This window comes from Falco cherrug, chromosome 1 (assembly GCF_023634085.1).
Source record: "Falco cherrug isolate bFalChe1 chromosome 1, bFalChe1.pri, whole genome shotgun sequence".
In the NCBI taxonomy this organism is placed as follows: domain Eukaryota; kingdom Metazoa; phylum Chordata; class Aves; order Falconiformes; family Falconidae; genus Falco; species Falco cherrug.
Window position 1 is genome coordinate 115,163,573 of NC_073697.1, and position 18,715 is coordinate 115,182,287.

Below are 18,715 nucleotides of genomic sequence, written 5' to 3' on the forward strand. Positions count from 1 at the left end.
AAGGTGAAAGGATTGCAGCTTCGGTGCCCAGTGAGCTCTTGGCATCTCTGCTGAGCCCCTGCCCTGGCTGCTACGGCTTGTCAGCTTTTGCCTTGGAGGTGCTCTGGGACAGGCCCCAAACACCACTGAGCACTACGCCACAGGGCAGTGCCTCAGGGCAGCCACTAGCGATATAAGTTTTTTACCTATGCATTAATGTATCTATTAGTATGTCTTAAAACAATAACTGCAGTGAGACTAGCGTTGTGTTACCTTACTGGGTTTCGCAAGCACTTACAGAACTCCTATTTTTCAGATAACCTTGCATTTTATCTAACTGTAGATGTTCAAACAACTCAGCTTGTTCTCATTGGCTTCCTGTAGCATTACTAGAGAGAAACAAGTACCTTCACAAGGTAATTCATCTGTTTAATCTTCAAACAATTTTAAGGTGAAATGAATCATCTTCTCAAGACAGCTATTTCTCTCCATTCACTAGGAAGGGAGCACTAGATAAAAATCTTAGGCTTCAACTAACTTCTAGCCAATCAGTTAAACTTAAACAAATCCAGATTTAGACATTTAATTCTTAGACTCTTAGAAAGAAACAACCAACATTTGTTTCTAAAGGACTAGTTCGGTAATGAGAGATGTCTCGGCTTCTGGCATTACACAAGCTCTCATAAACCCTGGAGCCAAGTTGGCTACAGGATGTGGGGAGGACACTGTATGTCAGGGTCAAGAGGCATCTGCAGAAGCATGTAAATGATCAACACATGAGTACTGGAACCACCGCAAAGTCATGCAGGAGCTAAGATCTATTGACTCTGACTTGATGCAGCGAGGAAATGGACATCCACTGAACATGGTCCTAGTAAACACGTCTAGTCCTTCACTGAGCACCCTCCTACCATTGTAGTAATGTGATTCCATCATCTACCATAATTAAACCCCCAAAAGTCAAATCTTACCAACAAAAAGCAGGCTTGATCACTGGGACAGAACCTAGGAAAACAATAGGAAGAAAGTACCAACATTAGCAAGGATTTACTCAGAACTAAAAGTAAGAGACATACAGTTGTTTTTTCCCTCGATTTTTTATTTAGCTGAAATTCCTGAGCAACTCACTGGTATCCATCTCAAACAGATCCACAGGCCCTGAGTTTTGTCCGCAAACCTCCACCACACATGGCAGGTGTGATGCTTTGCATATGACAGTGCAGTTGCATCCCAAGTTCTATACTGCGTTGTAGCACGACTATTTCTGAAGAGGTGGTTTAACATGACCTCACACTAAGAATAGTGCACTCTCTGTGTTGTGAGGGAGGAGGGAAGAGCAGAGGGTGATACAGAGGAAGGTAGATATTTCCAGGCTTTATTCACATGACTCCCTCTTTACTCCACAGAGCCTGTCTCAGCCCTTTCCATGCATATTAGTTTGCAAAAAACCTCTCCGCCTGGATGTATTTAGGGAAATATTCTTTCTTAAATTAGATATAGCTCTTTACTGGGCCGATGTTCGGCAGTCTCCTGGGCCGCGGTATGTCTCTGCAGGGGAAGCTGCACAGCAATGTTCAAGGCACTGGTGCCCACTGAGGCAGGGCTGAGCAGTGCAATCGCTCGGCTCTGTTACCGGAGCACAGAGGAAATCTATTCTGTGCTTATTTTTCCTAGTAAAGCCAGCTGACAGAGGCTGTCATGGCACACTGGAGGCTGTGTCATGGCACCAAAGGCAGCGGTGGAGTTCACACCAGCGGTCAGCCCAGCCTCCCCTTCACAATGAATACCATTTAGCAATTTCATAAATAATGTTACGGAAATTAGATCCAGAAGGAAAACCCTGCATGCTTTTTTCACTACTAGCACTGCTCGTAAGGCATGTTACCCACAGGAAACAATATTTTGCCAGACTATACCTTGATGATTTTGCTTCCGACAAATGTGATACGTTAGCAATGCTGCTGCACAAACCCCAGCAATCAGTAAAGTGGTGGTGAGGGTAATGTTCCCTTGGCTGACTGAAAATTGACGCTCACCTGGAGAGCAAAAGAAAATAGAGTCCAAGTGAATCAAAGAGGTGTGCTAAGAAATGAGCCTGCCTCATCAGCACCACCTAGGAAAAGCCTGGCCTGGTGCTTCTGCAATGTACTCCACAAAAGCTGGTAATGAAAGAAGAAACTAATGCAGGAGAGAACAAATAGCCTCTGGCCTAAGATATCTTAATGGAGATACCTGTAATGAAAGAATGGCTCTATCAACATTCGAAGCCAATTCTTGACTCCTCATCAAAACAGATAACTTTGAACATATATTTCATCTGAAATAACCAAAAAGAAGAGGTGTGAGACCCATCCTTCATGATGGGTTCAAATGCCACTGAGGAAATCCATTTTGACCATTTTTTAAATATCTCAATGCATGGGAATTTAAACATATAAATATCTAGAAAGGCTATTTTAATACTGGTCTAATTTGGAAGAGAAATAATAGAATCATCCAGCATGCATTCAAAAATTACAAAAACCCCAAACAAACAATACCACCCAAAGAAAACAAAACGCTCAAAAAAACCCCACCAAAACCCAGACATCACAGCAAAAAGTGGAAAGCCATAGCCCTACCAAGGACTTTCCCCAGAGGAGGATAAATACCGTATACTTGTCTCAAGGAAACACACTCTGCCCATATAACCTATGGAAGACGACAGGGATTTCTGCAGTAAAGAAATTTGGATGTAAAAATACCTGTATGTAACAAAAGTCCTCTTAGTCTGGAGGTAAAGTCTCATTTATCACTTAGTGGTAAGTGGAATTCTTGGAAATCTGTTGTGTGGCCATCATGTATTGCCATCCCTCAGCACCCCTGTATCTGTAACTATATAGCTACAACAGAAACCTATACCTATGGATATATATATCCAGGACTGGGCACCTATACAGGCTAGGGGAAAGCCTCTGAGTTTAGAGGGCTTCAGCATATGTGTGTCTGAAGCATGAGCGTACAGCACATCTCCCTGCCCTGCGCATGTAAACTCAGTCCACACCAAGCTGTCAGGGCAAAAGTCTCTCAAAGCAAAGGGCAAACAAACACATGAAGAGATGAACCTTGATTTCCTTCAGCAGTGATGTCGGCTGCTGATTTTCTGTTTTCTCCTCCTGACATTACATTGTGTAGGCCACACTTCAGCACACGGCTGGGTACTGAGAGGTTTGTGTCCACTTTACAGCAAATTTTCATCTCCTCTCTAACGATGTTATCCTCCCTGTTTTCTGAGGAAACTGAAAGATAGAAGAACTTTTAATTATGAATATGGATGATTCAGAAGATCTTCAATCAAGCGTTAAAAACGTTAAAGAGGTTAATAGGTTAAGTGTATCCTTCATGTACCACAAAAAAATGGAGATTGCTGCAATCATGCTTAATTCACCAAGTGTTCAAAATCAACGCATTATCATTTAGATTTTCTTCTCACTAAAGCTGATGAACTGTTCTGTGAATCAATAATAGAAATCTTAACATTTTTGCCCTCTTCAGATTTGTTCACATGTGATTTTAAGAACACCAAAACATCTGTAAAAAGTTTATCATTACCTTTTTGCAATTAAAACCTATTCAAATAATAATTATGACAGAATGTTGCCACTCCTGTTTACCCTCAGGAACCAAAGAAGAGGAACAAGCAAGACCAGCAGCTGTATAAATCTCAGAGGCCCTGGAGTGCCTCTCCCACCTAGCCTGCATGCCACCATGCCATTAGATAACTTTTTCCTCTTCTAGGAGAATCTTGAAAACTTCCTACCTACACATACCCACACTCAGCACATCCACCTGTCACCCTCTCAAGGGATATAGGCATCTACATCTACAGCAATTTCCAGTTTTCACCTTAGAAGTTTTAGTGCCATCCAAGCTTTACACGGTAGTAACAGCATGTAGATATTCTGCAGAGGTAAGCATAAATCCAGGGCAGAAATTGTTTGTAGTGGCCAGAAATTAAATACATGAGGAACTGCTAGGATGAACAAAAGCACGTGTAGGTTGAGAATTTTTTGTTTTCTTCTGTTAGCAACAAGATTAGGAAGGATGCTCTAGGTCTTACAAGACAGGGGATAAAAGCTGCTTTCAGAGAACCATCTACAGCCAGGAGGACAAAACCAAACATATATTCAATCAGGTGTTTACTGGTGAAATGTCATTGGCCTGGGTCAAGTTCAACTAAATTATCATAAAAATCATGGCAACCTAATCTGCCATGAAGTTTGCCTTCTTGGAGCCACTTGCCACATGAACTGACAGACATTTTTATCTCCGATTTAGAGTTCCGTGAGAAAGCTGGAAGGATACCTCCTGGTTATTTGCTGAATTGCACTTTTTGAATGGCAATTACTTCAATACAGAAGAGCAACACAGAATGGCTCTTCAGGCTAGACCTGGATTTCAGTGTGTACTGACTGTAGTAGACAGAATCCATACATTGCCAACTGGCATAGATTTTGATCACGAGAATTGCTGTTGCCAAAAAAAAAAAAAAAAAAAAAAAAGGAAAGAAGTATAAATCAGGGTAACATGCATTTATCTGAATCTCTACTAGTGCAGTTTTAAGCAGTTTGACATGAGATAATTTATTTTGTAAAGGATTTAATGAATTTTTTTGACAAAAGAAACTCACTTTGACAAGTTAGTTTACTCATTAACCTCACTGTCGGCCCAAATATATAACAGTTCCATTTCATAACCAGAAATGTGTTTTCCATATGATGATAGCCAGGCTCCTAGTAGAGCATACCTTTAAAATCCAGTGTGCCACATGAGTCTCCTACTCCCATGGCTTTCTCCCAGACTATGGCATAAATTCCTTTAAGACAAGCATTTTCTTCTTGCTGAAGGCACATCATGATGTGTGTTTCACTGGTCACCAACTGAATTACTTCATTTGAAAATGTCTCACTTTGTGTTTCACCAATTTTTACAAAGCCTTCATAATTGGATGATTTGCATATGTGTTCCTCACAGTTTTTGCAGTGGTAGACTGTCACATTTGTTTTGCCAGATGAAGACCGTTGTGATCCCTCAGCAGGGTCACCACCACAGGGCATGGCAATATCTAAATAAGAAAACAAATAAACAAATTATTTTCTACCAGTTTTCTCTGCAGAGTTGTACTGTTAGGAGACCGAGATGAGTTTTGGTGGACAAACCCAGCCATGGGTTGAGAGACACTGTCTGCCAATGGACAATTTTTATATGGTACTGGGCCCAGTCCCCGAAATAATTTTTGAGGGTAGAAATATGATGTAATTCCCTCACTGCTCCCACTGGGGTTTTAACTAGGGAGCTGGCAGCTTGGGAAGTGAGTTGAAAGGCATTTCTCTTGTTAAGCTAAGAGGTCCTCTGTATGGACAGGCTGAGATGAATCATTCATTATTTGCTTTTCTTCTAAAACTCCTTGGCACGACCCTGTCAGGTATGTCTCCAGCAGATATCCAGACCCCAGGACAAATGAAGTTCACAGCTGAGCTGCCAGACTACATACAGCTGGATGCAGTGTCCCAGGTCACTGCCATGGGTTCAGTTCAGGTTTCTGCAGGCAACAGTTTTACAGTCAAGCCAAAATGCACCAGCAGCCTGGCCAAAGTGCTGGAGTATGCTGGCACTGGGTGCTGAGAGCTGACAAAGGTGTTTTACTCATTCAGACTCTCCTGGCGAAGAGTCAGTCATCACCTCATTTGACTTCAGACAAGTAGTCACCTCTCCCCAATTAGGTGACTGTGACAGGTCAAATGAGTCAACCTTCACCTTCTTAATTTCTTTTCTCACCTAGCGGTTTTGTAGTCTTAGTTTTAACTGGACACAACTGAGCTTTCTAGTAACAGTTCAAAAGTTTTTAGCTACTCACGTGCAGTAAAAAGCACTGAGATCAAGCAAGGAGACTCACTTGGATGGGCAGCTGCAATGGCCAGGAGCAGGAAACAAAACCATGTGAAGTAGGGGGACTCCATCAGGCTGCTCTGGGGGCTCAGCTCCAGTAGTGTTGGATGCTCTCCTAGATCCCCCACAGTCCCAGGGCAGGCTCACTTGGCTCCTCCCCAAGTCATCTCCCTGTCTGGACATTAAATGCAGCAATCGGCATCCATTCACTCTTTCTTATTATTCTCTAGTCAAAAAGAAAATGACTTCTAGGCCAAGTACTATAAAGCTTCTTCTAGCCAAGATAGCTGGAATACAGGCAAAGAAAAGTTTACACTGCTCAGCTGCTACAACACTCTGAGACTGCTTTTGCAAATGGCAGACTTACACCCCTTCCCACCTCTGGGTCAGTCACAGCAGTAGAAGACACATGGCCTTTCTGCCTGCTGGGCAGGAGGCTGCGTTCTTCAGGTCCTCCAGGCTCCTCAAGGCAGCGGCCCTGTACACATCGCTCAGGAGTCCATGCAGCAAATAACTTCTTGGCTGGCTGACACTTCCAAAGCCCACAAAAAAATCAGACAAGGAAGATGTTTTGCGTTGAATGTTTTGCTTGACCTAAGATGAAATCGTTATTATCAAATTGAATTCTATTTTTCGTTTAGAAGACCTGATGGGAAATATCTGATGGTCCAAGTTAAATGAACAAACCAAACAAAAACTTAGTATTTTTTACAAAAAATGTCTTGGATTTAGTCAGAAAGTCGTCCTCAATCATTACAGTGAAATTGTCATGAATACGTGAAGTATGTTTTACTAAAACACAAGTTTCATTTTCCAAAGGAGAAAAAAAAAAAAAAAAAATCTGGAAAAATCACCTAACTTTCCTCATTAGCCTAGCTCTAGAAAACAACAAACTGCTTTGCCCTAGGAGCTTTCTTTTAGAACAACTTTTTTTGGTATGTCACTACGTGAGAAGTACCAGAGAAGTCCCTTGAGTAAATTTCCAAATGAATTCTGCGTTAATTCCTAGGTACACATCAACTCTTCAGCAGAAGTTAATCATTGCTTATCTTTCATGATCCATGCCAGCCTAGAGCTGCTGAAAGTCCTATCACGATTCTGGAAACAGACGAGAGAGGACAAATACAAGCCCCAAACCCAGCCCTTTCCAGCTGCCGACAGGCCCAGGAGGCAGATCTTTGAGACTGCAAAACTTCCTGCAGAATGAAATCTGGGGCCCCTCCGCAGAGCCCCGAGCTCTCGACACCCCCATGCAGGGCCCAAGCCCAGGGAACCGCAGCCTGAGCAGAGGTCCTGGCCTCCACGAGCACCCAAGGGGTGACCGTCCATTTCCACTTCACACCACACGAGGGACCAATTCTTCCATTTTATCCACGGTGCTCCCTCTCACCTTTACAATCCTGCAAGGATTTCTTCTTGCCCCATCAGGTATTAATAACATTCAGAGCATCAAATGAGCTCAGCATCTTTTCTCATACTCTTTCCATACATCTAAAAATAGTGCCTATCTTTTTTACTTTGGGCAAGTTCGTGCTTTGGGTGGGGTTTTGTTTGTTTGTTTGTTTTGTAAAAACAACACAAAAACAAACAGGTCAGTCGGTACCATCTCACACATCACTCACTTCAACCTGACTCTTGCCTTGCAAAGCATCAGTCAACAATGCCTGTGTGTCGTCGTCATCATCCCCCCCCCCCCTTCCCGAGCCGAGTGCCAAGGGACTATCATCACCTTAGACTAACAGAATCATAGAATCATTTAGGTTGGAAAAGACCCTTAAGATTACCAAGTCCAACCATTAACCAGCACCACCCAAACCATGTCCCTAAGTGTCACATCTACACATCTTTTAAATACCTCCAGGGTATCATACCTCCTTGTCCTCCTTGTAGCACGTTCCCTGTGTAATGCAGTCCTCACAGACACAGTGATTTTTTTTTTTTTTTCACCAGTAGTTTTCAGCCTGAGCTTTGTATTTGTCTTCCTTCCGTTGTTCTCTCTTCTCTTTTGTGATCATCTTGGCTCATACTTAAGCCTCCTCTCATTTTGTTCAAAGTTTATCCCCCTTCCTCTTATCTCTGGTGACATTCCTTCCTGCTCCCCCACTTCATTTTCAAAAGCCAGCACACTGTTCACCAAATCTCCCACTGGTCTGCCTCTTAACCCTCTTTTTTGACAGGTTTCTGAGAGTCTTCAGCTGTCTTGGCCACCTCCTGCTATCAGTTTTAAACTTACTTTAACAATAAACCACTCCAATCTAAAACAAACTTGTTTGGATAAGAAGTATTTTTCATCAAGGTTTTTGCCCACTTACCTTTCTTTTCAAGGCAATACAGACCTTCACTTTTCAGATCTACTGACAGAGCTGGGAAGCTTGAAAAGTCCTATATTTAGAGCAAGCATTTCTCACCAACAGCTAAAACATCAGTGTCTCATCAACGTTATTCTCATACTACATCCAAACCGCAGCACTGTACTAGCTACTAAGACGACAATTAACTCTACCCCAGCCAAAACCAGGACACAAACACAAAACAATAATCAACTCCACTGTTTACCAAAACAGTAAAGCCAGTCAGTCACTAATGCAATAGCATCATTTCCATCAGAGGAAAGGTCCTCTCTCAAAGTTAAAAGCTAATGCCCTGGAATATTCTAGTTTGGCACCCGCATTTTCCTACTCCAGCATGAGCTAAACGAGCTCTCTGCCTTTCCAGTGCGCATCCTCAGACTCAGGGAACTCTGCTCCAGCACAGCTCAGCTGAGGCTGCTGCTTCAGTGGGGACCCCCATGGTGACAAGCACAGAGCCTGCGGCAGGGGATCACCCAAAGTCCCGCTCACAGGAGACGGCAGAGCAGGGCTGCTGCTGGGGGGTTGAGGTGTGCTTCCCTCCCCAACTGACCGCGAGGTGCAGTCATGGACCCACAAGATCCGATGCTATTTGCCAACTGTAAACACTGCATTTCCCTGCCCCTTCTCTCTCTTCCAGCCACACAACCTGCAGGTCTGTAGCTTTATAAGCATTTTGGTATATGGCTTATATGGCCAGGCAGAACCATCTTGGTGGAATAATGCAATGTATTTTCAGAAAAGATTTATTTGTTACTCTAAGTATCCCATGGAGAGGACTTAAGTTTCAAACAGTTTGAAGAAAATAACGTTATTGAAGGAAGCAAGGCAGTAACAAAATAAAACCCAAAGAACTTCAGAAGATCCTACAGATTTTATTTTCCACTGTAACTTCTTTCCTGGAAAAGGAGTAGAATATACATAAGAGCTAATTTTTGCATTACTTTCAGTACCAGTTTTGCTTTGTTGATGTACTGGATACCACTCGGAACAAGCTTTTACAATAAGTAATAATAATAAAAAAAACACACACACAAAAAAAAACCCACAACAAAATCACAGAAAGAGACAGAACAGCTATTCCCAGAGCAAGCCTGTGAGCATGGTTTGTTTCCACAGTCCCACCAAGCCGGTGCAGAAAGTCACCAGCAGGACACCGAGCCTGAGCTGAGAAATCTCAGCACCTGCTCTTAAAAAAAATCTTCCACCGTAATCATTAGAAAACACTGCCAATGTTTTATTTTCTACTTGCAGCACATTAAGACAAGTAGAATAAACTGTTTCACTAGCTTAATTTCTTTTATTTTAAAACTAATATCTCTACTGACTGACACTTTCTGTTTAGGTTCCCTGTTTTGTTTTGACCCACCCGTGTCCCCGCAGGTCTCGGAACAGCAGCCACAGGGAAAACAACGCACCATCAGCTCCAGCCTGGGCAACAGCTTCTCCCCAAAAAGGAGAAGAGTTGCAAAGATTTCTACTGCAACCCTCCTGGCAAATTATGCTTTATTTGCAAATATGACAGAATGGCAATTTTGGAAAAGGAGATATTAGCAAAACATGCTAAGGAGCTACAAATAAAAAAGTTAACTGGATGTGGGAAAATTATTGGGGAGTTACTTGAAAGTGCTCTAGTAGATTTATACTACTGCTTCTGTGGTCATTCACACTTTTATATAAGTGCACCACTTAATGAAGCTGTTGGGTTTTTGCATTCACACAGGCAATATGAAAGCAGTGCAGAACTGTGTGAAAGTTAGTAGCCAGGGCCATAGAAACTGGTGTTATTTATTTAGCAAGATTATACAAACAAGCAATACACATTCTTCCTTACCGAGAAAATGTGAAACATGCTAATCATTTCCCTTCTGCAGCAGACTGGTTTTTTAGTGCCCATTTCTAAATGCCTAATTAAAATGAGGAAACAGCAACAATTTGTAAAATAAAAGACTGGCTGTAAGACAGGATCCCTTAAAGAAGATAAAAGCATGAGTACCTTAAAAGCTGTCTGCATCCAAAGAAGCCTTTGTGCCTTTTCCCTTCCCTTCTCCATGCAGTCAAGCAGCCTTCCCAGCTTCCAGTTCAGTCAGCTCCTCTTCCATAGCCCTGCAGAGGAAATGCAGAAGCCACTTGGATCCCAGAGAAAAGGGCGCACGACCAGTTTCTCCCTTCTTTAAAAGTCAACTGCATTTCCACTTTCACTTTAGGAGTAGCAGGTCAGGTCTCTGAGCAATACAAAGTCAGTCCCTGCTTCGTGGGACTGTGCAGCTGGAAAGCATGGGGAAAAAAGATCACAGACCCCAGAAAACCTCCCAGGAACCTGCTTATGGGTTCTGGGGCAGTAAATCTGTCTCTGTATGTATTGCAACAGTAACGTGAAGGGACTGGATTTGGGGTCTGCTACCAACTTGCCAGGCAAGGGCTCACAGCCAAGGAGAGCCTGCAGCACTGAGCTGGGCTCAGCTCAACTTGTTCCCGGTCAGGCATCAGTGTTACAAGATACCCTGCCACAGCACAGATGCTCAGCAGCACTGCTGCTGCTTGACTGAATTTGCGCCCATCACATCATCTGGCATTAGCAGCCAGGAGCTGAGCGAGGGCAGTCTGCGCAGCCCTCTGCACATCAAAGAAACCTCTCTAATTCCCAAACACTTTGCAAGTCAAGTCAAAAAACACTCATTGGCCTTGGCAAAGCACTTTGAAATGAATGCTACAGGTATTCATTTTTCAATGGGCCATGTTTATATTTGCTCTTCAGTAGAGAAAATACTATTTATTAGGTCTGACCATCGAAAAAAGGCTTCAAGGACTTGTTCTGCAGTATTTCACACACTCTGTGGTCTGCTGTGCTTCAGCTTAACTTCCCTGCAGGGATGAGGAGTGCTGGTAGAAGACTTCTTTAAACAATGCCTCTTTATTTCCCTTACCTTGTACCCTTCCTTCAGGCAGGGCCCGTGCTGGCCTGGAAGGGATATTTCTCCACAGGGAGAAACATGACAGTGTCCTCCACAGCTAACTCCAGGAAGGGATACAGTTGTTCTGCCCTTGTCCCCTTGAGGACACAGCCCACCTCCCCATGGTCTTCACCACGGGCTCCAGGGGAATAACTGCTCTGGCGCCTGGAGCACCCCCTCCCCCTGCTTCTGCACTGACTGGGGGTCTGCAGCACTGTTGCTGTCACACAGTCTCACTCCTCTCTCTGGCTGCAGCTGCTCAGTGTTTTTCCCTTCCTTAAATCCATTATCCCAGAGGCACTACCACTGTCACTGGTGGGCTCGGCCCTGGCCAGCGGTGGGTCTGTCTGGGAGCCGGTTGGTATGGGCTCCATGGGGCAGCCCCCTCTGTAGCCCCCCCGCCAAACCCTCCACACAAACCCAATGTAAGGGTAAACATAAAAAAAAAGCAGGGAGCTTCATCTCAAAACCAGGGAACAGTCAGGAGGCAAGCCAAAATCCCACTCTGCAACCTGCTGCTAAGAAATAGCTGCACGGAGGGTCTCTTTGCTCCCAAAGAGACCTGGACAGAAAGAGGAAATGTTTTTAATTACATTTTCGTGAGGAACAATCAAACCATTGCTTCTTTGTTCTTTCTAACACAGAAATGCAGAAAAGGGCTTTAATTTCTACACTTACTCAGAAACACTTCCTGTTAAAATAATTCCTGAAAAAGTAAGACCCATAGTCAGAAAGCGGCTGGCGCAAGGCTCACTGCAAGGCAGTGGCAGGAGCTGCTCAGCAATACCCCCCACTGCTCCTGGCCTGGCCGTGAGAGACAGCGTAATCCCCTCTTTGTCCCTCCAAAACGGGGCTAAGCATCTTCTTTGCTCAAAGCACATCTATACAAGAATCCAGAACTTACCATGGTGGGATTACAAAAACACCTATCCGGGGTGTGGTTAGAGCTCTCTTAAGGCCCCTGGCAGCAGACAGCTTCTAACATGCACTGGGTGCTGCTGGCAAGGTCGAGTTGCTCAGCTCACCCCCAGCTGACTATGATGTATCACATGTATTTCCCTGCCGCCTGAAATGACCTGGAATTCCTCGTTAAAAAATAACTTGCCATTATAGAAGATAAGCAGGTACAGGGCAGCCTTTGAGTCAATCACTTCACAAAGAAACCAAAAGAAGCCCTGAGTGCACGGCACCAGCTGTACTTTGACTCGTATATAAGGGAGAAAGCAGCTGGCAGCACCTTGCTGACTCAGCATCCCTACCTGGCACAGGGAGAGCTATGACAGTGCCGTGAGTTTCAGCTGCTGCTGTTGCCACACAGCCTCAGTCCCACATCCTGCAGCACGCAGCACCTCCATGAGGAGCCGATGGTCCTTTTGCGCCCCCATGAATCTATACCTGCCCTTTTTCCCTGCTGTATCATCTACTGATCCTGTTTCCAGGCTGCAAGCAGAAACAAGGAAAACCAAAATGCACTGCAGCTCCCTGCTTCTGAGCTGAAACCCCTTACGTCTCAAGAACAAGTCTGCAGCCATGTGCACTATTACACTCTGCTGCTTGTCTCAGATATGGAAACTGGAAGGTAAGTGCATGTGCAATGGTGGGTGGAGCTTCAGAGCTTTCTCAGTCCTTTGGCTGCTCCAAGCAAGAACAATCCCTTAGCATGCCTCAGCTGTGTAGCACTTGCACTTTATTTTTTTAACTGAAACTAATGGTTATTTCCACATATTTGCCAAATGGGCCACTGAGAAAAATAGTTGGCCAGCACTGTTCTAACATGTTTTAGTGTGTAATGCAAATAGCACAAGGGAACAAGTTGTAGCTAAGGAACATAGCAACACAGATGCACACCAGGGTTTTTTTGGCCTCTGAAGGATTGAATGACCTCAGGAATTGCTGACAGGACTAAATTCTTCACTCAAATCCAGCCCATCTAAACAGAAGTTCTAGTGTAAAATATATCAATATTCCAAGAATAATGTTTTTTTTTTGCCTTGATTCATTTTTCACATAAGTTAGTTTCCGAGTACAAAAATTCGGTAATCCCCAGCCTTACAAGAAGTGCTTCAGACTAACCTCTCCCTACGGGTCACAGTATTGAGTTCCCCTGGCCCTGTTTTCATGCAGATTTTCATTTTCACTGTGTTCTCTGTGAGGGATACCCAGTTACTCAAATGACTACTTTCTACAAGCATGGAACAGAAATCCAGAGGAAGCATCTACTGTCTAACCTGAAATTCCCAGGAACAGGGAAAGAATGTCAGTATCCAAGAACCGCTGATAAGAAGTTTATTTTAGCCTGTGTAGATACAGCTTGCACTATGTCCTTTAACTATAAATTAAGTACCTGATAAATAGAAAAGTAGTACTATTTATTTCTTTAGTGAGGAATTTCCCCTTCTCTTATTCACCTAGAAATATGTATTAGGTATTTATTTTTCTTTGTGGGCAGCAGAACCTTCTTGCCTTGCACTACATGACAAGAGATGTTCTGGAAATAAGATCACAAAGAACATTCCATGTGTTGGCTAAACCATTTGTAAAACCTCTTGAATACTTGTGACAGCTGACCATCAGCCTACTCCTGCACATGCACCAATTTCTGTTTAAGGCAAAATTTTCAAATTCCTTACACGCTGTTGTATTCAAAGCCCAACCAACTTCCAGACAACTAACCCGATGGATTCAGGACAGACAGCTGTATTCTGTTTTACTGCCAGCAGGGTCTTTATTGGACTGTATTTATACTGCAGTAATCCTAGAAACTACTCCTGAATGAGGCTTAATTTTCACTTCCAAGAGAGATAATCTCCAACTTGAACTTTCTCCTATGGCCAAAGAATCTTCTACTCTGATCCACCCTGACACCACAAAACCCCTTTCCTTTAATCCAGAAATACCAGCTCAGAATATTAATATTAACTTTAGCCAGAACTTTACCCAGAAACTCAACGTAAGAAATGAACCAGAAGACATGACATGAAAATCAAATACTATGAACACAGAAGAACCTAGAGGTTTTTCTTAGACATATGCATGACTACAAATAATATTCTGGGCTTCTATTCCTTTTCACTTCAGAGAACTATTACCTGGTTTTTTACATATATGTTATTTTATACTCTGGAAAATTAAGAGAGTGATAAAGCCCAGGGATGTATTCCATGTCTCAGTATTAATTAATCAGCCATTAGTCCCATTTATCATTGATCTTAGCGTGTTTGCCACTGGTTTTGGTTTCCAAATCTTATTTACATACAAAACTTGCACTTTCATGTTTGCAAGGGACTTTCCTGCTAATCTCATACATCAAGACAATAGCATGCGATGTAATTTATGGCTGAAACATAAAAATGAGAATTGTTATGGCAACCAATGTAATGTCATAAACTATTTGTACTACTAAGTAATTTACCAGTCAAGTACCGTCGTACAAAGCTGTTAATGCAAGGAAAGATAAGGCTTTTTCTGGCAAAGCTGCCTTACAAAACGGAGCAGTACACTTTGTTGGGAGGAATGGCTGTTGTGAAACAGCAGTCTGGTATCTCTTGCCACTGGTGACTTCCTGCAACAGAAACCAACAAAACTAGCTGGAATACTGCTAATATATAGAAAGAGGTTTGGTTGGTTAGTCTAAGTGTTAAAGAAAATGTATTTTGAATTCAGAATTTTAAAGTGTTGAAGCGGCTAACTGGCATAACCAGGCCTCGGCCCTTGTACAGCCCTGATCCAAGGCTGGTTTAACACCCGGTCCAGCTAGTCAATGGGAGAACAGAGAAACAACAGATGATCAACTGTGCACACAGGTGCTCTCAGAAACACAGGTGTTTTTAGAAAAATTGGTATATGTGAATAGGAACTGCTTGTTCAAAGACTAAGCGCACTTGAAGGAGTGTGTGAGTTAAAGCTGGCAGAAAGAAGATCACGATCCGAGGAGCCTGGAACAGAGGCAGACTGGAACTGAACAGGTGAATCAACTGGGACAGTCAGGTGATGGATTCGCAGAACTGACAGGACCAAAGGAAGCTTCTAAAAACTTTGGACATTGACTAATGATTTGGTAAGTGTATATAAGCTGTGCTGCATCCCTTTGTTCTCTGCCACTCACTGAGGTGGTGGCCCAGCTCTGAGTGGTGATTAAAGCAAACCTAGCGGTACCCACGGCTGCTTAAATTTTTCCTTTAACACTACGAACCATATTGTGAACTTCAGACAGCTATTAATTTTAGTTAATATACTTTATATACTTTAAAAATATACTTTAATATCTTTAAAATCGTTATTAAAAGGCCAGAATTCATCCCTGACGTAAGTCCACTGTTTTGAAAAGAAACTTGATTCTTCACCCAGTGGACAACCAAGCAAAGATTCACCAGATGCAGTTCCCCGAGGTTTCCGTATCACCATATTAGCGATTTCCACCCCTCCAGTTCTGTATCCCGCAGATGCTGCATTGTTCAGTGTTTATGCAACACCTGCACTCAGAGACCCCCTCGTGCTAAGCTCCCTGCAGATATCTTGTGAGGCAGTCCCCTACCTCAGGGGCACTGCCCTTGAAGCAGAAGATTGACCAAGGGCAAGAATGAGGACAGATTAGCATCCTAGCCCCACAGATAGATGGATTGTAGCCATAATTCTGATCTTTTACTTCTTTGACTTCAAGGTGAAGGTCAGTAAAGAGAGATGCACGCTGCAACTGTAAAGGAGAACCTCCTCTACTAGAGGAGCTACTCTTCACCGCTGCGTGAGGTCACACAGCACAGGGATCACCTCAAGCCAGTTATGGTTCTGGATGCCACGTAAAACCTCAGCCTCTTTAGTTCCCAGGCTAGCAGGCCATGCAGGAAGCTACACACCAGCTGAGCAGGACCCCACTGCCAGGACATAAGCATTTCCCCAGCACTGTGACTTTGGATGCAAGATGCAGTGAACAAGCACGGAAATGGTGTGATGACTCCCATTCCAGAAGACTGCAGGGTACCAGATGACTCAACAGGGCTTCGTCTTGATGCTGTCAAACTTTCTTTGACAAAATTACCTAACATAGAAAGCTTCTGGAAGGTGCAAATTAAAGTGATCCTGAACATCACACAGCAACACGGACCAATCGAGGATTTGTGTGCCAGGCTGTGGCGTGGCATGGCAATGCTGAGCACCCACTGCTGCCAGGAACCTGCACCGTGCCCAGCACGTGTGCAGCCATGCAGAGATGCTGCCAAATCACCCTCACCCACCTGTGCGAGGTCTTTTCCACCAAGAGCCTCAGAGAAACTGCAGAGGCTACTGGCAGCCTGGGAAACATTTACATTAGTCACCTTTCCACCCCCACCCCCCCTCCCTCAAATCATACTCTTATTAGCAATAGAGTTCAATGTAGAATGATGCCATCACCTTTGTGGCATTCCCTAGTATTGGAAAGCTCCTGTTGCAATCTTTTTGTTTAAGAGAAGTAATGGGAGAGTTACTTTGAAGTCTGCATAAAAGCTGCTCTCCCTACATGCCAAACTCACATGCTAATTGAGCTTCTTCTTTGTTTCACTGTCAAAACAAACTCTTCTATTGCAAGAAATAAAACTCCTCTGTTCATGGCAATGCCTCAAAGCCTCTGCAATACCCGTAACCAAGATTCCTATAAAAGGCAGATAATTTCCTAGAACAGCACTGAGCCCTCCACGGGGCCCAAACAGGAACCATAACTGCAGTTATGAACCTTTAAGGCAACAAAACACTTTTTTTTTTTTTTCCCCAAGTATCCATGCACCCTGAGTGTCCAAGGGGTCTGGTTTTGACTGGAGACAGCTATAGCACAATTAATAGACAACAGAATCTCAGAGATGAGAATAAAAGGGAGCAGAGATCTAAAACATTTCTGGCTTTGCAGACACACAACCAACACCAGTATAGACAAAGCAGTTCAGCCACAGCCAATTAATATATTAAAGGACGATCCAAAGCCTTCTGTAAAAGGAAATTAAAATAATTTAGCAGAATTAACATTGCTTAATACCAAAGCTAGTTATCACAATTTGCCCTTTAATAACAGAGACCAAGGACTATAAAAGTGAAACTGCAATTAAAAACCAGGATTTGGTCTGTTTACTTTGATATCTCTCTGAAAAAAACACCATGGTGACCCTAACTATTCTTTTTTCCTTCACTGTTAAACAGGACAAAGAAATCTCTTTTCTCCTGGAAAACCAGATGTCTGAGACCATGACCCAAACCTCACAAGTTACTTTTTCTTCAGTACAGATTTTTAGATACACCAGAAAGCACAGCTTTTCACATACTAAAAAAAGAGAAAATAGATGGAAGGAACATCAGTGTTTGTGAAGCAGGAGCTCACACGCTTCTCCAGCCTCATCATCCTGTTTGTAAGATCAAGGATAATATTCAGGCTTACCCTTTGCACAGGTGAGTAATTATGATGAAATCAGAATTGAAAAGATGAATAAAGGCAAAATTTTAAAAATATTAATATTAACCATTAAGCCTTGTTGATAAAATTCCATCTGACAACCCTTCCTTGTGTCTCCCTTCCTTTAACTATAGAGTGAACACTGAGTTTGATGTTCCTGCCATATGGCCCATATGACCTTCTCGTCAGCAATCACACCAACCTCTTCATCATTTCTGGGTGCCACATCAGCCCACTTCCCTCTTTTACCATTGGAGTCCTGACATGAATGCAAGAGAAGATCTCAGCTTTCCCCCAAGGCAACCAATCCTGCTCTAACACACCTGTGTTTAGCACTCCTCACACATAACCAGGAGAGGTGTATGTCTCTACTGACACGCGCATTAAAAGAGGGAGTTTAAACATCTGCAGTCACACTCTCCTCTTAGCCTTTCCTTAATGACACCAGGCATTTAGAAAATGAGCAGAAGTCAGCACATCTTCCACCCTCCTACATTTTTTTTCCCAAAGAAGATGGTCCTTTTGCATTCATGGAGATCCTCTAACTGCCAGGAAGCAGATGAAAGCAAAACAACTGCACTGCTCCCTGTTTAACAGGCTTAGGAGGCACCGCTTCCCACATTTCAAACACTCACCATGTGCCTTCCTGCTGAGACCAGCTCAGCAACTCAGCTGCCACTGCTTGGATCCCTCCCTGTGAAGAGCAAGTCTGGAGAGCTAGGAAATGTGCCAAATTATCCTCAACACTCCAGCACAGCACCTTTCCTCCTCATTTGTTGCTTCTCATTGCAGCTGGTCCTTTCTTTCCTTACCAGCCTTTCCCCTTGCCCAGGAGCTGGGGAAAAACCCAGCTGAGGACAGTTTCGAGATCCGCCTGCTCTCAGATGGGAAAAGGCTCCAGTTTCATTAGCAGATTCAGGTGATTATGGAGTTTTTATTGGCTTTGTGGTGTTTTTTTGTTTGGGGTTTTGCTTGTTTTTAAAATCATTATTACTTCTTGCATAATGGTGGCAAGTTGCAGTTTGGCATGCCAATAAAATGAGCAATTATATGGTAAATTCTGCTGCTGCTGACACCATGGGAATGGGGGG

The 18,715-nt window shown here is 43.3% G+C and overlaps 1 protein-coding gene across 8 annotated transcripts in view; it reads right to left on the reverse strand.

Annotated features, from left to right (window-relative positions):
* The window catches only part of LOC114018089 (uncharacterized), a 35,704-nt gene that overhangs the window by 2,998 nt on the left and 13,991 nt on the right, over positions 1–18,715 (reverse strand). Inside the window, exons 1-8 of one of the 8 annotated variants that reach the window (XM_055722184.1) lie at positions 10,252–10,454; positions 7,779–8,121; positions 6,855–7,005; positions 5,915–6,082; positions 4,766–5,083; positions 3,084–3,257; positions 1,896–2,015; positions 951–984 (exon numbers count right to left, since the gene is read on the reverse strand). In XM_055722184.1, coding sequence (XP_055578159.1) covers positions 951–984; positions 1,896–2,015; positions 3,084–3,257; positions 4,766–5,083; positions 5,915–5,978 — 710 coding nt within the window. In that variant the 5' untranslated portion in view covers positions 5,979–6,082; positions 6,855–7,005; positions 7,779–8,121; positions 10,252–10,454. Of the gene's footprint in view, positions 1–950; positions 985–1,895; positions 2,016–3,083; positions 3,258–4,765; positions 5,084–5,914; positions 6,083–6,286; positions 6,828–6,854; positions 7,006–7,778; positions 8,122–10,089; positions 10,163–10,251; positions 10,456–18,715 lie in introns of those variants that run through there. The other 7 variants (XM_027816676.2, XM_055722194.1, XM_055722177.1 and 4 more) reach the window with 7 other exon arrangements.